The sequence below is a fragment of the Rissa tridactyla genome, chromosome 1, assembly GCF_028500815.1.
Source record: "Rissa tridactyla isolate bRisTri1 chromosome 1, bRisTri1.patW.cur.20221130, whole genome shotgun sequence".
In the NCBI taxonomy this organism is placed as follows: Eukaryota; Metazoa; Chordata; class Aves; order Charadriiformes; family Laridae; genus Rissa; species Rissa tridactyla.
Genome location: NC_071466.1, coordinates 62,596,525 through 62,617,197, shown reverse-complemented (window position 1 = coordinate 62,617,197; position 20,673 = coordinate 62,596,525). Strand labels below are relative to the sequence as shown.

General features: G+C 41.1%; 1 protein-coding gene across 4 annotated transcripts in view; it reads left to right on the top strand.

Moving 5' to 3' along the window:
- Positions 1 to 20,673, top strand: part of FGF14 (fibroblast growth factor 14) — a 424,635-nt gene that overhangs the window by 153,534 nt on the left and 250,428 nt on the right. For 2 of the 4 annotated variants that reach the window (XM_054215521.1, XM_054215529.1), the window contains exon 1: positions 19,680 to 19,888. The exons of the other annotated variants lie outside the window; for them this stretch is intronic. In XM_054215521.1, the coding sequence (XP_054071496.1) occupies positions 19,813 to 19,888 (76 nt within the window). In that variant the 5' untranslated portion in view covers positions 19,680 to 19,812. Of the gene's footprint in view, positions 1 to 19,679; positions 19,889 to 20,673 lie in introns of those variants that run through there. 4 annotated transcript variants of the gene reach the window in all.

Here is a 20,673-nt window from a genome sequence, read left to right as displayed (position 1 = left end):
GTGGTGTACGTTTCTGATGACCCATGTGCAAACTGCAGAGGCCAAGATAAAGGACCGCAGTAGAACTTAACTGAAAGTAGTGTTGTTTGAAGGAAAGCTGAAGATACATTCCTACTGACTTCTCCTTCGCCAACTAAGTTTTAGTCTGGGAATATTCCTCTAAATACATCCACAGAGCTATTGATGTTAGTGAGAGTTTTGTATCTGAGCACTGCATGGCTATAACAACTTTCTGTTGTAGGCTTCAAGAAAGCCTATAAAACTATAGGCATTTTACAGTGCATGTGTAAGAGAGAAAAAAAGGATTTTGTCTCTTTTTTTCCCCTAAAATTAATTTTTTTAAGATTATTTTTTACATTTCTACGAGGTGTAGCTTGTTTCCAAACACTCTGTTGCTATTCTTTCTGTTCATTTTATCAGTTCTCACACATATCTGCTAAACCTGGACTACATTGCGTTGGTTTCAGTGACAGCTGATGCTATTTGCAGATCCAGAATCCAAACTCACTTTTCCTGGTCCCTGTGGTACCGTTTGGGCTCTACTGTGTTGCCTGTGACTGTGGGAGGCTAAACCTATCAGTTGCTTGCTTCCGTCTGGACTGGTTGTCTTAGGGAACCCGATATCTCAGAGTGTCCTCAGGTGCAAGTGTTGTGGCTTGAGCAAATCCCCAGCTTCAAGAATGGACGCAGCTGCCCTCAGTTTCACAGAGAGCAGAACTGGTTCTACTTTTAATTTCTTCACTTTGTTAGCTTATTTTAGAACTTCCCAGAAATATGCAATTCTGCAGCGGTTTATAGAAATAAGTCCACTTATGTTTTTGTATTTTCTCCATGGAACTTGATTCCTGTTTTCAGAGAGAGTAGGGGTCTCAGAGGGCAACCCGATCCTTAAGGAAAAATCAACTACTGTTGTTATCTCTTCAATAGGCAAGTATAGTACAGAGCTTGAGGGAAGTGCAGTGAAGGCATTTTGTCATTTGGAAAGCACAGAAACTAATGAGTCATTTCTTTCAAATAGAGGCTTTCCCCAAAGGAAGCTACTAGGACAACTAGCTGGTGTTTGTCATTTTGTACACCTCATTTAAAGTAATCATCGTGATTTCGGAAAGGTCAGGGAGAAGAGGAAAAAATGATGCTGGTTGAAAGCAAATTTTTGCTGTTGACTTTTTTTTGTTTGTTTATTTTGCTTTGCCCATAGTGATAGCATTCAAATTTCACAGGCAGCCTTTGCTTCTCTGGAAAAGAGTACTGCAAAGCATGTGTCTTCAAATGTATCAATAATGTCAGTGGAGAGCTCTGGTAAAAGAGAACTCTGAGAATGAAGGCAAATTTTTGACTGTGTTGAGGGAGGGAATCATAGCGTGTTGCCAATGAGGAATTGAAGAGAAAGGTAAGCTTGAGAAACTCCAAGCATCCTAAGGAAAAAAAACCACCTGTATTGACAACTTTGAACATCATCCTTTAGTAGCCAACCCCAAGCTTAATTATTAAAAAAATAAAAATTAAAAATTTAATAAATATCTTGTGATATTATTTTGAAAAAAGTTTTTGATAGCATCACATGAAAAACAGTCAAGTTAGAGAACATGGGAGCTAACAGGAAAAATTCAAATAAGAAATGGATGAGGGATACAGGGACAGGTTGGGACTGAGAGCTGCTGAACTGTATACGTAAATATGCAAGTAAATAAATCAGCTTAGATTAAAAGAAAGGGATCTATTCATAGCCATAGTTGTTGCAAATTAGAGGGAATCTAGAATAGTTAGGTCTGAAAGGTACTGAGACTTGTTGGTTCAGTTTTTTGACATACAATCTTTGTACTGCTCAGAAAAGTCTTATCCTTCACCATATTAATTTTTGTGATTTATTTTCAGATTAAAAAGAATGGGGTCTAAAACGTCGAGAAAGCCTGATGCTTGGTTGGCTTCTGTGGCATTACCTCTTCTTGTTATCCAGCTGCCTTGTTTTGTTTTGTTTGTTTTTTTCTATCCTACAGTCCAAATATACAGGCTTCATTTTTTTTTTCTTGCTTCAACCACAAATTAATCTTTGCTTTCAAGTACTCAATTTGTGACTGAGAATTACTTCAAATTTAACCCTATTCATGTAATTTATCCCTTTCTAATACAAAATAAGAAATAAAGCTGAAATTGATTATCAATTCTCTCTCTTAACATGGAAAAAGGGATATTATTAAAAGTCATTATCATATCCATTTGAGTCTTCTAGAGCTATTAAAAGGTTACATTCTACATTAGATGTTAGAACTAACTATACATAGGAATTTCATTTTCAATATTCGATTAGATGCCTCTGAATTTAACCCTAAAATTCATTCTTTTCCTCAATGGGGATCTCTGCAGGTCAGAGGAACTTGTGTTCTGATGTTTTTTTCTTTTCCAGTTTAGGGGTCAGGAGGGAAAGCTAAATGTCTTCAGAGGGATTTAAGTGTATCGCTAATCAGATGAACATTGTGTCTTTTGGTGAGACAGTAATTTGCTCAAGTTTTTGTCATGTGTTTCTCTTTTATATAGCTGATGCTCACTTCCAAGAATTTTTTAAACCTTTTCCCTGCCTTGACGGAGTCAAAGGATTCTTATTTTTCAAGCTGAAATAAATTGCTGAAGCCATGATTTCCCTTTGCAAAAAACATTCAAAAATCTTAAAACACATTTGCTAAGATACTCAGTTGTCATTTAGCTGAAGTCCAAAAGAAAGAATGAAATAACGGGAATGGAAGGCTGATATTAAAAGAACAGGAAGCAAGGGTCTTTCTAAGGGGTGTAAAAGAACAAAACAGATGATTAACTCAGCGGTTTCAGTTGAGTGTCGTTTAGCTTGCTTTTACTTTGTCCCTTTTCCTTCTCAACAAAGTGACTTGCAGTCTTTTCAGATAGAATTAATTCTTCCATCTGTGATATTACTCTTAATGTTGAAGGACTAAAGACCAGCCCGAAACCTAGTGGAATCAATGAACTGAAGAACAATCTCTTCAATATCATGGTTTTTGCTGAAAACATCCAAAGGTATTTTTAACTGATAAACTGTAGGCTTGGTTAAAGTAGGCATTGCATCATTGTGGAGTAACTCTGACGTGAACAACTCTGAACTTGCAGGGTTCTGAAAATATTTCTAGTATATCTTGTCTAAGACTGAATTATAGCCAGCTTCAGGCAAGGAACAGGTAATACTTATATGGCCTCTGCAGCAGCCTCAAAGTGAAATTAACTCTTGAGTCCAAAGACTTGTGCCAAGTTTTTGGCTATTATATTACACAGTGGAGGTACGCTTTCTCCAGTCATCCATCTATTCCAGTCCTTGAACAGTACTTCATGAGGTATTGAAAGGCAGTTCTGAACGATAATCCTGTAGCCTGTGTAATTCATATGAAAGGCTTCCTGCCCTAAGCTGTATATCTTCATGTTTTTGGACAGTTCTTCTCCCTTCCAAAACCTATTGAATATGCCATTTTTGTGGATTTTTTCTTTCCCTTTGCCTGTTTTCTGGTAGATCAACAGCACCACTGACTGCATCATTCACCTGTGTTATCTAATGAAAGGAATAAGCACTTAAATATTTCTATTTGGTAGTTTTCAAATCAGATGCAAAAATCACATGTTATTGCGGAATGTTAACTTTTGACTTCTTAATAGTTTACAGTTTTCACAGCTCCTCTAAAAATTAAAATTCAGAAGCAAGAAAGAATAGTTTGTGATTGATTAATTTCTTGATTCTCTTAGAGCGTGATGCATGGATTGCTCATCAATTTTATAGGGTAATGTATCATGCCACTTATAAATATCTCATTATCTTCTCTATGCAAACACGTGTATCAGAAATACAACAGTTGAATGCATGCAGGATTTATATTTCCCTAGGGAAAAGTAAAACCTCAGACTCATTATAGCATCCCAGGCCCCAGCTGGTTGGCATACCAAACATCACCTGGCTTACTGACAGTCTCTTCTAGGTTCAGGGCAGCAGTAACTGCATCCTAATCAGGGTGCTACGGAAATATTCGGCTTGGTCATGGGCAAATCAACATTTTCTCATTCTTTGTGAGAATTTTCCTTTTACTCCTTTATTTACCATGTGAGTTAGAATTTGAATTAATACATGAGGAAAAAATAATTCTTTACTTGTATGGCTTGCTTACATAAGCAAGAACCATGCAAATGACTTTAACATTCTTGTTATTTCCAGCTTTTTGCTATTTGAAATTTTCATCCTACACGTTCAGCAAATACATTTTTAAACAAAACCGGAGGTATAGTAACTTAGAGGATGGGAGATTCTGGCAAAGGAGCCTGGAAAAAAAACTCTGAGAACCAATAATTTCACTGAGACATTACAGAATCACAGAATCACAGAATGGTTTGGGTTGGAAGGGACCTTAAAGATCACCTAGTTCCAATCCCCCTGCCATAGACAGGGACACCTCCCACTAGACCAGGGTGCCCAAAGCCCCATCCAGGCTGGTCCTGAACAATTCCAGGGATGGGGCACCCACGACTTCTCTGGGCAACCTGTTCCAGTGCCTCACCACCCTCACAGGAAAGAATTTCTTCCTAATATCCAATCTAAATCTCCTCTCTTTCAGTTTGAAGATGTTACCCCATGTCCTATCATAACACTCCCTGATAAATAGTCCTTCTCCATCCTTCCTGTAGGCCCCCTTTAGGTACTGGAAGGCTGCTCTAAGGTCTCCCCGGAGCCTTCTCTTCTCCAGGCTGAACAACCCCAACTCTCTCAGCCTGTCCTCACAGGAGAGGTGTTCCAGCCCTCTGATCATCTTTGTGGCCCTCCACTGGACCCATTCCAAAAGGTCCATGTCCTTCCTGTTCTGAGGACTCCAGAGCTGGATGCAGTACTGCAGGTGGGGTCTTATAAGAGTGGAGTAGAGGGGGAGAATCACCTCCCTCCACCTGCTGGCCACATAATTGATTATGTCAGTTATTTTCATAGAACTACCATCTCAGTATTAATCAGGAAATGTAAAGTATTAGGAATTTATAGGAAAAGAAGAGAAAACTAAACAAAGAACAAGCTGAGCATTTCTAAGTCTGAGGTTCACTCATATCTTGAACACCATACCATTCTTAGCCCCTCTTCTTAAAAAGGATGTATTGCAGAAATGGAAAAGATTCAGGAAAAAGCAGCGAGGGCAGTCAAAGGCAGCGAACAGCTTCCATACAAGCTATGTCTTTGTGGGCTGGCCATGTATATTGGGTTTACGTGGCAAGGTAGTGGTGGCAGGGGTTGCAGGGGTGACTTCTGTGAGAAGCTGCCAGAAGCTGCCCTCGTGTCACACAGAGCTAATGCCAGCTGGCTACAAGACAGACCCACCACTGGCCAAAGCTGAGTAGCACCTCTGTGAGCATGTATTTAAGAAAGGGTAAAATCTGCTGTGAAATAGCACCTGGGAGAGAGGAGTGAGAAAATGTGAGAGAGACAGCCCATCAGACACCAAGGTCAGTGAAGAAGAAGGGGGAGGAGATGCTCCAGGCACTGGTGCAAAGATTCCCCTGCAGCCCATGGTGAAGACCATGGTGATGCAGGTTGTGCCCCTACAGCCCATGGAGGTCCACGGTGGAGCAGATATCCACCTGCAGCCTGTGGAGGACCCCACGCTGGAGCAGTTGGATGCCCAAAGGAGGCTGTGACCCTGGGGGAAGCCCATAGTTGAGCAGGTTTTCTGGCAGGACCTGTGACCCCACTGGGGAACCATGCTGGAGCAGTCTGTTCCTGAAGGACTGTACCTGGTGGAAAGGACCCATGCTGGAGCAGTTCATGAAGAACTGCAGCCCATGGGAGGGACCGATATTGGAGAAGTTTGTGGAGGACTGTCTGCTATGGGAGGAACCCCACACTGGAGCAGGGGAAGAGCGTGAGGAGGAAGGAGCAGCAGAGACAACGTGTAATGAACTGACCACAACCTCCACTCCTCATCCCCTTGTGCTGCTCAGGGGGAGGAGGTAGAGAAATTGGGAGTGAAGCTGAGGCTGGGAAGAAAGGAGGAGTGGGGGCAAGGTGTTTTCAGATTTGTTCTTATTTCTCATTATCTTACTCTGTTTAATTGGCAATAAATTAAATTAATTTCCCCAGTCGAATATGTTTTGCCTGTGATGGTACCTGGTAAGTCAAGATCTCCGTGTGCTTATCTCAACTCATGAGCTTTTTTTTTAAATTTTCCCCCCTGTCCTGTTAATGGAGAGGAAATGATAGAGCAGCTTGGTGGGTACCTGGCAGCCAGCCAAGGTCGACCCATCAAAAACAGACAGGGAGATAAGAAGCATGGAGGAGACAAGGATATAATAACTCTAAAATCATGAATGCCATGGCAAAAGGAGATAGTGTTTCTGCTTCTTTCAGTACAAAATCTAGGAGCATCGAATGAATCTACGAGAAGCCTGTAACAAAACAGGCAAAAGAGAAGACAGTTCTTCATGCAATGGGAATCAGAATCAAGGAGCTTGCAGATAGGCAATCCTGTGAATCATAAAAGTTTACAAAGGCTCAAGGGAGGAATGTACAAGTATTTAGAAGAAGTATCTGTTAGGGATTAGCAAACACAGAAAACCACATCCAAATCTGGAAATCATCTGAATGGAAAACAGCTGGAAGCTAGGAAAGTACTCAGGGGAAGTATAGTAAGAGTTCAAGGTAAGGCTGTGGATGGGGCTTTGAGCAACCTGAACTAGTGAAAGATGTCCATGCTTACAGCAGGGGGGATTGGACTCGATGGTCTTTAAAGGTCCCTTCCAACTCAAACCATTCTATGATTCTATGATTCTATATGGTTGTCCCTGTTTTCACTCTCCTCAAGCAGATGGCTATAGCCATTGATGGAAACCATGGAATACCAGATCAGATGAACCCCTGTGCTTGCCCAGTACTGATATTTTTATGAGGAAATATAAGAATGAAACGTATAGATAGCTACAGTTAGACAAGGTGGATCTCACTCAGATTTCTGAGGGGTAGGAAAAAAGTCGAATGTGCATATTTCAGGGGGAAGAAAGGGGACAAATGTTCCTCCTGGAAAATGCATCAGCTCTGACATCACCTTTGTCCATACAAGCAGACATCTGGGTACAAATGGTGAACATCATAATTACTTTGAAAGCACTGCTCTGAAAAGACTATATAAACATTGGGAAATAGGATCTTTCAACATATTGAGAACAAGAACAAAGTACAACACAAAATAAAATTATGTCTTTGCTAGATCATTTCTAGTCAATTTTCTTCAAGGATCAGGTCACAGGCAAATCTTCATCATTGAAAGGAGCAAGCAGTTTAGAGGCAAGTGCTTCGGTACATGAAAGGAAACACATTAAAATTGCCTCAAAGACTGTGGGTGACTTGTTTTCAGGCTGGTATTTTTGGATAGTTTATTAAAGTATTTTTATTTTGTGTTTTTGAGGGATAATACATTTTGTCTTGGAAAAATAGTTCATCCAAAACAAAAAGCATCTTTTTTTTTTTAAACCTGTTGCATTAATATTCAACCTCCCATTGCATTAATAATCCAAAATTAGTGTCTAAAGAAGTGTGATGTGAGAGAAGTGAAGGGATGAAATTCTTGCATCACAGTCTAAATTATTATTTCAAGTTTTGACAAATAGATTAGTCATCTTCTTATTGATGGAGATAAAACAATATCTGTGTTACCTGAAACATAAAGGTCCTTGCATCAAACTTTATGATTTTCCTTATGTAGAATCAAAAAAAATCATAGAATTGTTTAGGTTGGAAAAGACCCTAAAGATCATCGAGTCCAACCATTAACCTAACACTGCCAAAACCACCACTAAACCATGTCCCTTAGTGCCATATAAACATCTTTTAAATGCCTCCAGGGATGGCAACTCAACCACTTCCCTGGGCAGCCTGTTCCAATGCTTGACAACCCCTTCAGTGAAGAAATTCTTCCTAATATCCAATCTACACCTCCCCTGGTGTGACTTGAGGGCATTTCCTCTTGTCCTGTCGCTTGTTACTTGAGAGAAAATACAGACCCTCAGCTCGCTACACCCTCCTTTCAGGTAGCTGCAGAGAGCGATAATGTCTCCCCTCGGCCTCCTTTACTCCAGGCTAAACAACCCCAATTCCCTCAGCTGCTCCTCACAGGACTTGTTCTTGAGACCCTTTATCAGCTTCATTGCTCTTCCTTGGATGTGCAAATCTACCTACCATCTAAACAATTTTGAAAAACAACTGGCATTTACCATCTTTGACTATTTTGACAGCTTGCAGGGAGAGGTTACTCACCACTGCTGTTAACTACCGGTTTCATCCCTGTTTTCTCTTAGAACTGCTTACTGAATGCCAGAGGGTGTTTGCAGTTTATTACCACTCACTTATAAGTAACTGTAAAATGCTATACAGAAGTCAAAGGTCTTCTTTACTGAGTCCCCCCAAAATAAGGATTTCAGCATGGAAATCTGCCCAGTTTCTTTTACAGTGAACACTGACACAAAGAATTTATTTTATTCTTTGCAATCTTGTCCTCTCTCAGGTTCCTTTTGTGTACTTTGATCATCAAATGGTCTTACAGACTGCCAAGCTTCTTGCTACTGGTGTGTTTGAAGAAAGATTTTGCATTTAGTTTTAATTCTTTTTACCAGTTGCCCTTCAAACTCTGTTTTGGACCCTCCTAGTTATGTTTTTTACATTTAATCTGCCAGAGTTCATGATAATTTCCTTTTCCTTAGGTTTGATACAGCTTAAGCCTCCTGAGGGGTGCCTTCTTGCTTTTAGTAACCTCCCTTATCTGCTGTTCAGTCCTTATGACTTTTCCACCCTTTCTAAAAATACTTTTTGAAAAAAATCTGTGGCATGCATTCAGCAGTGCTGCTCCTTCAACAATCTCCACGCTCTCTGTAAGGTTTTCATTCCCTTAGATGCTCGTTTTAAACAAATTTCTTCATCTTTGTGTGACTCTGCCTCTTGAAAGAGCAAAATTGAGGCATACCTTTTTGGTTTCTGTTACTCCTGTAGGGATACAGAGTTTATATAGATTCACATGAGAAGTTTTGAGCCAAGCCATGTCCGATAGTCTGGACAAGGTTGAGGAAGGCGTCCTACTTTGTGGGCTGCCTTCACAGCTGCTTCAAGATGTCCTTATCAATGGCCTCATAAAAATGTGATCTCTGTGTCATGTACCAATGTGAATCTTTATAAGGGTAATTGAAGGCTCCTACTATTCTCGTGTTTCCTGACCTTTCTGCCTCTAATCTCTCGCGGCATAGCAGTCAGTGCTGCCATCCTACCTGGGTGGTCAGTAATGTCTTATGTTCTTCCTATTTAGACCTTGGATTTTGGTCCCTAAGGACATTGAGGCACTTGAGCAGGTAGGTAGTTTGTCAGTTTTGATTCTTATCAAATTGGGCTTCTCTGATCCAGTGGCTGTTAAGAGGACATGTGTACACATGAGACCATGAAGCAAGAAGGGAGCAGCAACAGAGTTCAGGGAAAGTGGTCCTTGCTGCGGGGATTCAACCAGATTTTCTCCACAATCAGAGGAGAGAGGGAGGCTCTTCTAAAGAACAATTAATCCCACTTTCTTTGGAACAAGACGAGACAGTTTATTCTTAAAGTTAGAGTGATTGCCTCTAAGTTATTTTTCCGTTTGCAAAATACATATTCAAGGTCTCACTGATGAAGGACTTAAGTCCCTAAAGTGTATTGCCAGGGAAATATAAATCTGTGGCGTACACTGATTGGATTACCCTCCTTCCTCCTGCTGAAATCAGTCCAATTAAGTCTCTCTTAAATTTTGAGGATAGAGCTTCTTAGCTGGTAGGGATCACAAGGGGAAAGCAGAAGAAATAGGATACAGTGGTTCTGGTGCTTGGTCCGAGGGCCTATTTTTATATTAAACAGTTAATGGTAAGAGAAATCCTTGGAATGGAGACTGTCTGCCAATAAAGTAACTTTACTCCTCAGCTCTCTCAGTCTTGGGCTAGTTCTGCTTAAGCATGGAAGCACAGTTCCAAGCGCCTGAAGGATTTGGAAGTCTAGATTTTGAAGGTTAAAAATTCTACTCTTTTCAGGGAGAATGGATTACTTCTTTACATAAAGAGAGATGCACACACAAGGATGAGGGAAAAAAAGAGAGAGTCGTGTTTTTATGCCGGATGCATATGAAAGAACCTTAACAACCCTTAAGTAGCTCAGAGAGATACATTATTACTGGTCCATATCAGTTACATTGATTCAGAAATAGAAATAACTGGTTTTGCCTAACACTTAAATAATTGATTAATCTAAGACTATTTCTGTAAGATGACAAGCACTATCTACCATTCCAGTTGTAAAGGTGTAGACACTAAACCATCTCTTCTTTGAAGGTGAGGAAAGCTATGGCAGACCATGACAGCTGGTGAACTGCCTATAAATACATAGAAGATGGTTTCAGCAGCTGCTGTGACTTACCAATTTAAAATCAACTTTCTTATGCACTGGAAGACAAAAAGACGAATTCTTGATGAATGCCCCAATTGAGTATTGGTCAATATCAAATTTAGTAGACAGTTGATGGAGTTGCAGTATTACTGCCAGAGTTCTTTAATGCTAGGTTAGAGGCAACTCCTTGAGGGCTTCCTAAGCACAGAGTATGCTGTTTTGTTATGGACTTTTTTTATGACCATACTCAGAGGAAGTATTTAATGGGTGACAATTCGTATACTCGAAGTCAATTTTCAGTGTATATGACCCTGTGGAATATGTTTCATAAGCAACAACATAGGGATTTTATTGATAACCTTTTTTAAAAAAAAATTAATGTAGAAAATTTTATATTACTTTTACTTAGCAAAAATATTAACCTTCTACTGATATGTGTTCCTCTTTAACAACCCAGTGAAGCTGCTTAAACTGACAACTCCCACTACTGCCAGAATTATTGCTTATCTGTAATCTCATATATCTAAGCATTTATATTGTTTTGTTACATTTCATATTATGTAGATTTTCATACTGTAGTTTCTGAGCAGCTTTCTGAAGTGCAGAAAGCAATGTGACTAGCAGCCATGATATCTATTCTTGCATCTATTCCCTATGGGAAAAACGAGAATAGTGGAGATGCTTTGAGTTTATAAATGAAATCAAAGCTGAAAATAACTTTTGCACATAGATGCTCTTTGGTTATTCAGGAAATACGTTCCAAACACTTAGCTCTGGAGAAAATGTTGTCTCTAGTGCTGATGAGTTTCACCTTCTCTGTAGAAAATTTCAGCATGTCAGAGGAAGAGCACTGTTGGCAACATTGCTAAAGTTGGCCTTTCAGTTAACCTTGGTTGAAACGATGACGTACTTGAAGATAATAACTGAGACCTCAGGCAAGAATAAATACTGTACAGACAGCTGGCTCAGGAAGCAGAGGACATATTTGCTACCCAAACAGTAGACAACATTATTTGAAGGAGCCGCTACAACATTTTGAACTTCTTAGTGTTTTCTAAGTGCTGAAGGCTACAAACCCAAATATGCTATATTACCTTGGTCAGCTCTGAATACTTCATGAGATAATGTGATCACTGCCCACTGGCATGTAATGGAGGACTTCATGTCAATGAAGAAAAGCAATCCATCTGACAGGCTGATGTCACTAGCTGTGGGTGCCTCTAGCAAAAAGATTATTTCCGACTGACTTTTAGGTCTATCCTGATAAAGTACCAGCTCTAATGCCATGCTCCGGCTAAATAGAAATACTAACCAGCTAAGAAACTTTTCCAGCTAGAGGGATCGTTTTTTGTGGTATGGGCATCTCACTGCAGTCCAGCCACTAAAGCTAACATAAGAATTAGTCTGACTCCTTCCCACATCCTCCAGTTGTTCTAAATTGATAAAAAGCATCTCTCCAAATATCCAAGAAGTCATCACTCCATGCCAATTTTTTCTCCTAAGTTACATACCTATTATTTTTAAGTCTGTGGGAGTTGCTTTTCTATAAACATGGCTGGAATTTGGCTCTTAATAGTGACTGTGTTTTCAGTCTTTCTAATGTAGGTCAAGAGAATAAATTAAACGATGACATTGTGCTGCTTACTGTGGCATCCCCCAGGAGTTTGTGTGGTCCCTACTGATTGCCTTGAATCATTAATCAAAGGGTAACTGCGCTGCACAGCCCACAATATATTCTCAGCTGGCACATGTATTGATGATGCTGCACCAAGAAAAAAGACTTAATTGCATTGACAGTACAGTTTTTTCACAGTTTAGAGTGTTTATCAAAATTGTGCTTGTAGCATCTAAAAATACTGTAATTAATGCAGCTTTTGGCCTCTTCGCACACTGTTTTCTTTTTAGTTTCTTCTGTTAAAGAAGACAGCTGTTTGCTAGGAAAACAAATTCATCTCTTTTCCTTCTCTCTCTCGCCTCCTGTTTTGTATTTGAGTGCATCAGTAGGAGGCTCACAGTTTGTTGTAAATGTTCATTCACAGTTTCTGCAGATTCCTACATTCATATTCACAAAGGCAGAATATTTCAAGATGTCCTTCATATCAAGTTACTGTTACTTCACATCAGACGTGCGGAATACAAAATACAGATTTCAGGGTCTTTGCTTTCCAAGGCAAAACAATGATCCTTAGGGAACAAAAACCGCTGTCCTCAAGGAGAGTGTGACAATTTGGGTCAGCCGTTTCTTCATTCTTAAATTGTTTCCTTTCATTCCCGATCTAAACGTGGCTTGCGGGTATTAACATGCACAGTATATTACAGAATAAGGAAAGCAGACCTTCTTTGATCAGATAAAGCATTTGCGAGAGAAGGTGAGGGAGACTCTGGTGCATCGGCTTGTAACACCACTCAGGAGTTGGGCCTTGGCTTCTGGGCAGGCAAAGACGGGTGCTTTTCTTTTCCCTATTAAATATTTAGGCTGCAAGAAAAAGAAAGGACACAAAAGCATGCCACGTGGTTTGGGCCACCGCCATGGGCTCTTGGTCCTGTGCTGGGGAGCCTGTGCACATATGGGGACCTGCAAGCCCCTGAGAAAACCAACCTGCTTAGCGGCGAGCAGGCTGGGAGTGAGGGAGCAGCGTATGCCCTCCTGTGCCAAGAGCAACAGGAGCAAAGGGAATTTGTAATGGAAAGAGATCTGACTTAGATTAAATACTGGAAAAAACCAAACTGTTTGTGCATCAAGAAAAAGGAGATTTTAACATCTGTTTTGCTCACACCTCTACAGAAAAATAGTATTATCATGATTCATTTTTGTCATCCATCTGCTACCATTAACTATCGTAAAGTGCTTTGCTACTTCAAATATCCGCATCAGGTTTTAAAATGTTCCAGTTCCTACATATTGCCTTGTAAATCTTGTATTACAGTGAAGAAGGCAGTGTATGTAGCAGAGCTTTGCAAGGCTGCAATTTCGTTGAAATGGCTATTATTACCTTATAGACTGCAAGGGTAAAGCTCAAGTGGTGCAGTATATGAAATCCTAAGGTTAAATAATGGACTTTGCCATAACGTTACACTGGATTTTATACTTCTGCTGCTGATGTAGGACTTGCAGCTCTATTAAGACACGGGTCTATTGAAAATCTTAATCATTGTCTGGCATAAAAGCCTGCACGGTGTACACACACAGTGCCAAGGCTCCAGATAGCAGAGGAGGTGGAATTATCTTGAGTTCATCAAATGTCTTCTGCTTTGTGAACGAAGGCATTCGGATCCAAGCTGCCATTACGTTGCTAGTGTACAGTGCATGTGAGAAAATTTTTAAAGTTTATTAGGCTAGACGGCAGCTCCAGAAACTATTTAATTAAATGATCCTATGACAGCTTTTATAGCTAAGCATTAAGATCTGCAATGTTTAAAATGGTGCCTGTTAAGCAGTACCGGAGCTGGCATCAAGTAAGATTCTGGTCCTGCAGTGGAGCCTGCACCCACCTAAGCCTATGCCCACCACAAGAAAAGCTGTATGAATTAACAACACATAAATAGCACTAAAGAAGGAAAATAAACATAATTAAAGAATAAAATCCACAATAGTTAACAGAGAAAATTAATGAAAATCAAATCTATTTTAAATAATTAAGCTTTTAATGAAGATGCTCTATAATTTAATAGACATTCAATGCATTTAAACCTTTCTTTCTCTTTCAGTATGTTAAGGTGGTATTTTGTATGGGGTGGAATAACATGAAAATTTCTGTATGGTGGTCTTCAAGAAAATGTATTGAACAGACAGATTAGTTAGGCTGTTGGTTGCTATAATCTTCCAGAATCATTTGAGTTGAATGTCTTTGGAAACAAGATGTCGCTTTCTTTTCCAGTACAAACTCAGCTCTTGGAAGTGCTGCCTTACAGATTAGATTAAATGTAATGCATGTAGATTTTGAGTCTTAAAACCACTGAAGAGGCAAGATGTCCCTAGAATTGATGGTGCAGCTTGCGCTGACATTTCTTTTCATTCATTAGCAAGACGGCATTAAACTGTAGTGGTTATGCCACTGCTATTAAAATTACGTCAGGACTTCCATTTAAAAGAGGTGAAAAAAACATAGACCAAACATTCTGTACCTGATCCAAGATCAGCTGTTCAAATCAATAGTGGTCTTTGCATTGCAAGATTTTTTTTCTTTGTATAATGTGGAGAAGGATGGGTGCAGCTTCTGAATTTTCCTTTGTCTCTGTTATGGAAAACTATAGAAAGAAAATTATTTTGTAACTGAAAACTATTTTCTGCCTTCAAAAAGCGTGGCACTGTAAGGTGTTAGATGAATAGGAGCAAACCCTTGCTTTTTGTCGAGCTGTTGTTTTGATTTATGACTGTAAGCTGCGGCTGAGGTTTTTCCAGCCTTTCAAAGAGGCTGTCATTACAGATGAGAATACTGACATTTGAAAGGCCTCTTACCTGCTGATGCTGGGAAGTGCCGAGACTGGCTCCCCTCTCCCCCAGCCATGCCCAGCTTCATTCACTTCTTAGCAGAGACCCCCTTGTCCTTCAGTTTAGCAGAATGGCAGAAAGGGAAAAAGCACTCATTAAAGCTTAACCTAAATATGTATGTGGACTTTCAAATAAGTGAAGCAGCAGCTTTATAGCCAGTTGTCTGTCAGCCTCCTCTTTCACTGGCTTCCCCAGACAGTGGGCAGTGAGGCAAGTCTGGTGTACCATGGGTGGCTTCAGAAAGCTGCCCACAGCCCGTGTGGATCTCCTGTCCTGAGGGCAAATGCTCTGCTTGCAGCCCAGCATTGGGCTGCCTGTGAAACCTCCCACCTCTCCTTCTCCTTTCCCCAACCCACACGTGGTAAACATCTTCCCCAGTGCAGCTGGAGGGATGCCGTAATGCTATCTCACTGCGGCAATGTATTCCTGGCACTACTAAAGGGCACCTACAGAAAAGATGGGGAGGGACTCTTTATCAGGGAGTGTGGTGATAAGATGAGGGATAAAGGTTTTAATCTGAAAGAGGGTAGGTTTAGATTAGATATTAGTAAGGAATTCTTTACTGTGAGGGTGGTGAGGCACTTGAACATGTTGCCCAGGGAAGCTGTGGATGTCCCATCCCTGGAAGTGTTCAAGGCCAGGCTGGATGGGGCTTTGAGCAGCCTGGTCTAGTGGGAGGTGTCCCTGCCCATGGCATCCCATGATCTTTAAGGTCCCTTCCAACCCAAACCATTCTATGGTTCTATGATTCTACTATCGCACAAGAAGCAAGTGTCAAAGAGATCAGAAAAGAAACCATAAATTCCGGACCAGGATCAACCTGAAAGAGAAACTGCAGTTTGCAGCTTGTTGGTTACAGTTTGTTCAACGCAGGATCACCTTTATATGGGCAGGCTCAGCTTTTTGCCGCTGTCCTTGCCCCTTCCGTGACCCAGCAATTTGCAGAACCTTTGAAAAAGATTGTCAGCCTTAATGAAAATACAGAAGTAAAACAGCAATTTAAGTTCAACCTTCACTCTAACATTACTACTAGCCTGTTTGATTTAGGCAGGCTTTTGTCCCATGCTATTTTTAAAACACTTAGTAATGTCAAATGCTAAAATACAGGTGCTATTACTGATTTTTAAGCTGTACTGTTACACTAACATTACAATTCTTAAAATATGCCTGTCTAATGTTACCACTGAGATGAAGTTTGGGTGGGAACTCCACAGGAATCGGTTCTGGGAAAGCAGAAACCAGGCTAGGCTGCAAGCCGTTCCTGTCAAGCAGCTATTCAGATAACTGCAGCACCAATTGCTTTACAAAAAGCCAAATTGTTATTTTCAATAACCGGCTGCTGCACAATACGTCTGCCGGTATCAACGTCTAGTGATAAAAAGTGATCTAAGGCTGATGTCTGTTATACTGAAAAAAGAAAATGGATTTTTTTCACGATGTATGCACTTTGGAAAAAGGAGTTTTAAACAATTCACCATATAAAAGCTTAGTCTTTTCCTGCTCTTTAACACAGAAGAGTAATTTTGAGTGATATTTCAGCCGTCAGTAGATTTCAAATGTTGTTTTTATTCCTCATTTACATCACACACTAAACTCCTTTGGCAGTCGCAGAAGTTATGGACAGTGCTGAATGCTGCATCTCTTGTTCCTTACTAGCCTAACACATTATTTTGTGTGTATGAATGACATAGTTATCAAAAATGTAAAGGTTTTGAACAAAAATAACAGAAATTTACTACAGCATCTATGATATTTTATTTTTCCTTCAATCATGGATTAATTTATCGCACATTCAGGTGATGTGTGCTTGGCAGACTGCAGGACCCTTGTGAAACTCAGGAGGAATTCATGTGAAGTAATATGCATTTCCCTTGAAATATAGAAAGAAACATATACCAGCACTCCTTTCTAGGGGAAAGGCAAACAAACCAACCCCCAACAAACCAACAAAAAAAAAAAAAGAAAAGAAACAAAATAGTTCTATGTGCATGACTGAAAACTGCTTTATGTCCTCGTCCTTCTATGACTATGAGTTTTTGAAGTTTAGCAGCACGAGGTGCTGTTTGTGGAGTTATAGTGTTTATTGCCCTTAAATCCAGACTCCACATCTTTCCATCAGTCTATAATAAATTGGTAAATTATAGTCATTGGACTAGCACTCCATAATCCACAGGGCTAATAATCATGGGTCACAATCCTTCCTCTGCTTGGATGTTCCTATGATTTCTGTGGGTTTGGATCAGATCCTGTTATTAATACAAGTGTATTAATCTTTCCACGCTCTAACTTATCTTGAGCACATGTGTACAAATTTGTCTTGCCACTCACCACTGCAGCATTTCAGGTGTTTCTGGGGCATCACTGCAGTTCACCACTGTGTAGCCAAGATTACTATGGGGCTTTGTTTCTGTATTACCCCCACACAAACAATTATGAGCTGAATCCAGATGAGACCGTTTCCTAATTGGAGACCGTTTCCTAAAGTGACATTTTTCTCCTGTCTTTCTGAATACAAGAGCACCACCCCTCCCTGCAGACTTAGAATCATAGAATCATAGAATCTTCATGGTTGGAAAGGACCTTTGAGATCATCGAGTCCAACCAAACAACCTACAATCTCTGCCACTAGAGCATGCCCTGAAGTGCCACATCTAGACGTTTCTTAAACACCTCTAGGGATGGTGACTGAACCACCTCCCTGGGCAGGCTGTTCCAGTGCCTGACCACTCTTTCAGTAAAGTAATTCCTCCTAATATCTAACCTAAGCCTGCCCTGCCGCAACTTCAGACCATTTCCTCTGGTCCTGTCATTATTCACTTGGGAGAAGAGGCCAACACCCACCTCTCTACAACCTCCTTTCAGGTAGTTGTAGAGGGCAATGAGGTCTCCCCTCAGCCTCCTCTTCTCCAAGCTAAACATGCCCAGCTCCCTCAGCCTCTCCTCATATGACCTGGTCTCCAGACCCCTCACCAGCCTGGGAGCTCTCCTCTGGACACGCTCCAGCACTTCTATGTCCCTCTTGTACAGAGGGGCCCAGAACTGAACACAGTACTCGAGGTGAGGCCTCACCAGTGCCAAGTACAGAGGCACGATCACTTCCCTGCTCCTGCTGGCCACGCTATTCCTGATACAAGCCAGAATGCTGTTGGCCTTCTTGGCCACCTGGGCACACTGCTGGCTCCTGTTAAGCTGGCCATCCACCATCGCCCCCAGGTCCTTTTCTGCTGGGCAGCTTTCCAGCCACTCTTCCCCAAGCCTGTAGCATTGCTTGGCGTTGTTGTGGCCAAAATGCAGGACCCGGCACTTGGCCTTATTAAACCTCATGCAGTTGGCCTTGGCCCATCGATCCAGCCTGTCCAGGTCCCTCTGTAGAGCCTTCCTACCCTCAAGCAGATCAACACTCCCACCTAGTTTGGTGTCATCTGCAAACTTACTGAGGGTGCACTCAATCCCCTCATCCAGATCATTGATAAAGATATTAAACAAAACTGGCCCCAAAACTGAGCCCTGAGGGACACCACTGGTGACCGGCCGCCAAGAGGATTTCACCCCATTAATCAGAACTCTCTGGGCATGGCCATCCAGCCATACTTCCTGGTATGTTGGGTCCCCCAGGCAACCAGTGTGTTTCAAAATATCAGAAGCTGCACCAGACTCTGTTAACAAGGTAGAGCCATTCATTCCATCTACAGCTACCCCATTAGGGTTGGTATTGTAACTCCCCCCAGCTGATCATACTTTAATCTAATAATGTGTCCCAAATGGTCAAGCAAGGGGATGTGCCCAGTCTTAAAATCTGTCTGCTAGTGGGGCTGAAAGGGTTGCCTTTGTTGATTAGTATGCCTGTCCCTCATCACGCAAAGGGCCGTATGGACTCCAGGGTCGTGGGGGTGATGTACTTTCACAAGGTGTAGTTACAGGTGGAATGAGCTCATCCCAAATGTCTCTGTGCCAGTCTTCAGGGCCCCATTTTGATATCTGTCTTCTGGTTCGTACTGCAGCCACTCTACCTATTGTACCCAGTCACTTCTGTTTAAGCTTCTCAATTATCTTCTTGTAAGAGTTGTGCTCCTTGAGTTCCCGTCTCCTCTCCTGTGTTTTCTCCAGCATCACTATAACAGTTGCCTTAACCCGAGCCAACTCACAGTTTGCTTTTTTTCCCCTCCCATTTTTTTATATCTGAAACTTCTTTCTTCAGTCTCTCCTCCCAACCTCATCATCCTCTCCTAGCAGCAGCTGTTTTTAGCCCTTCTGCAGCAAAGGTACACTCCTGGCCTTGTACTCCCCAGCGTGATCCCCACAGCATTTGCTTTCCTCCCCTAATGCCCTGCTCTTATCTTCACATGCTCTCACGCGCTGCTGTCTGCTGCCCAACATTCCTCCAACCCAGACCACCCTCCCGATTAACTCCTCCTTTCCCATAAGCAATCCACTCTTCCTAAGGCCCTCAAAAACTCATGCAACTTTACTTGAAAGACCTTCAAAAGCCTTGAATGTCCAGGGGTCAGCGCCCTACTGTCATACCCACGCTTCTACCGTAGAAGCCATAGTAGTTTCTCTGCTTCAAAGACCATGACAGTTTTCGCTGTGGATGTGAAAACTCCTTCGCTGTCCTGCTTTGGCATTCATGGGTTATGACCTTTTTACCAACCTGGTATTTCAGTGTTCTTGTTTGCTGTGTGTGACAATGATACAATTTCTATTTCTGCTCCATGCAGGCTCTCACATTCTTGCTTTTATAACCTTGGTTGTTGAGTTCCCTGTGTTCTCCACCACGACACCTTTTGCTGCTTGCAGGACCCACCTGTTGCAGAGAACAGGACTGATTTTCCACTAATTTTACTCCACAAAAGTAGTCAGAGAATTGCTAGCATTTCCGTTGTGCTAGGAAATTTTTGGGATCACTTACATGTGTATCAATATGCACAAAGTCACAAGGAGGACAAAATTGATGCGGAATCAGTCCTTGCCTGGAATCTCGCATGGTAGGTAGACTCTTCTGACTGGTGCTGATTGTGGTGCCCATGTATTATTTTACCTTCATGTTTTTCTTTATATAGTGAGTTTTATGGGAAAACACTCATTGTGTAGTCTGAATAAATTTTGGGTTTTTTTTCAGAATTCACTTTACAGACAGTCGTGCCTCCACAACTACATTATGTGTCAGTGAAATGTGGTTTTGTGAGGTGGACTTAGTTTTGCAGCAGCTTTGCAACCTGCTCATATTGCAAAGTATTTAGTTCCACTAATCTGCTCAGCTACTGAGAGACCACGGCAGCTGTGTTCTGCAGTGGAAATAGTGATGGTCAGCAGCGGTGACTGGGTTTTTCTGTGCTGGGTGTTGTCCACTTGTAGCAAAAGTTAAGTGGAACTGAAGTGGTTTACGGGCTGTTTCAGCTGTATCATGAGAATTACAATTACATTCCTCATTCAAAGGTTTCAGGAATGAACAAGTCTGTCAAGTCACTAAAATTATTAGGGAGTTACACTGATTCTTTTTTTAGCAGGGAAAAGCTTGGAATGGAAATTACAAGTAAAAAGGCTACAAACTAAGAAGAAAAAAGTTGGGATTACTTTAAGATTTGGAGTGAGGTTTTCTTTAGTGAATCTGGAGTGGAGTTGTCTATTATTCCTATATTGTCTATTAGTCCTATAACAAGCACTATAGGGAGCCTAGTTGTAAGTGTTGGCGATGCAAAATTCAATTTAATCGTGCTTTTTTATCTTGTCTGTGTTCATCAAGATTGAGCAAACCTGTGGAATTAATGAA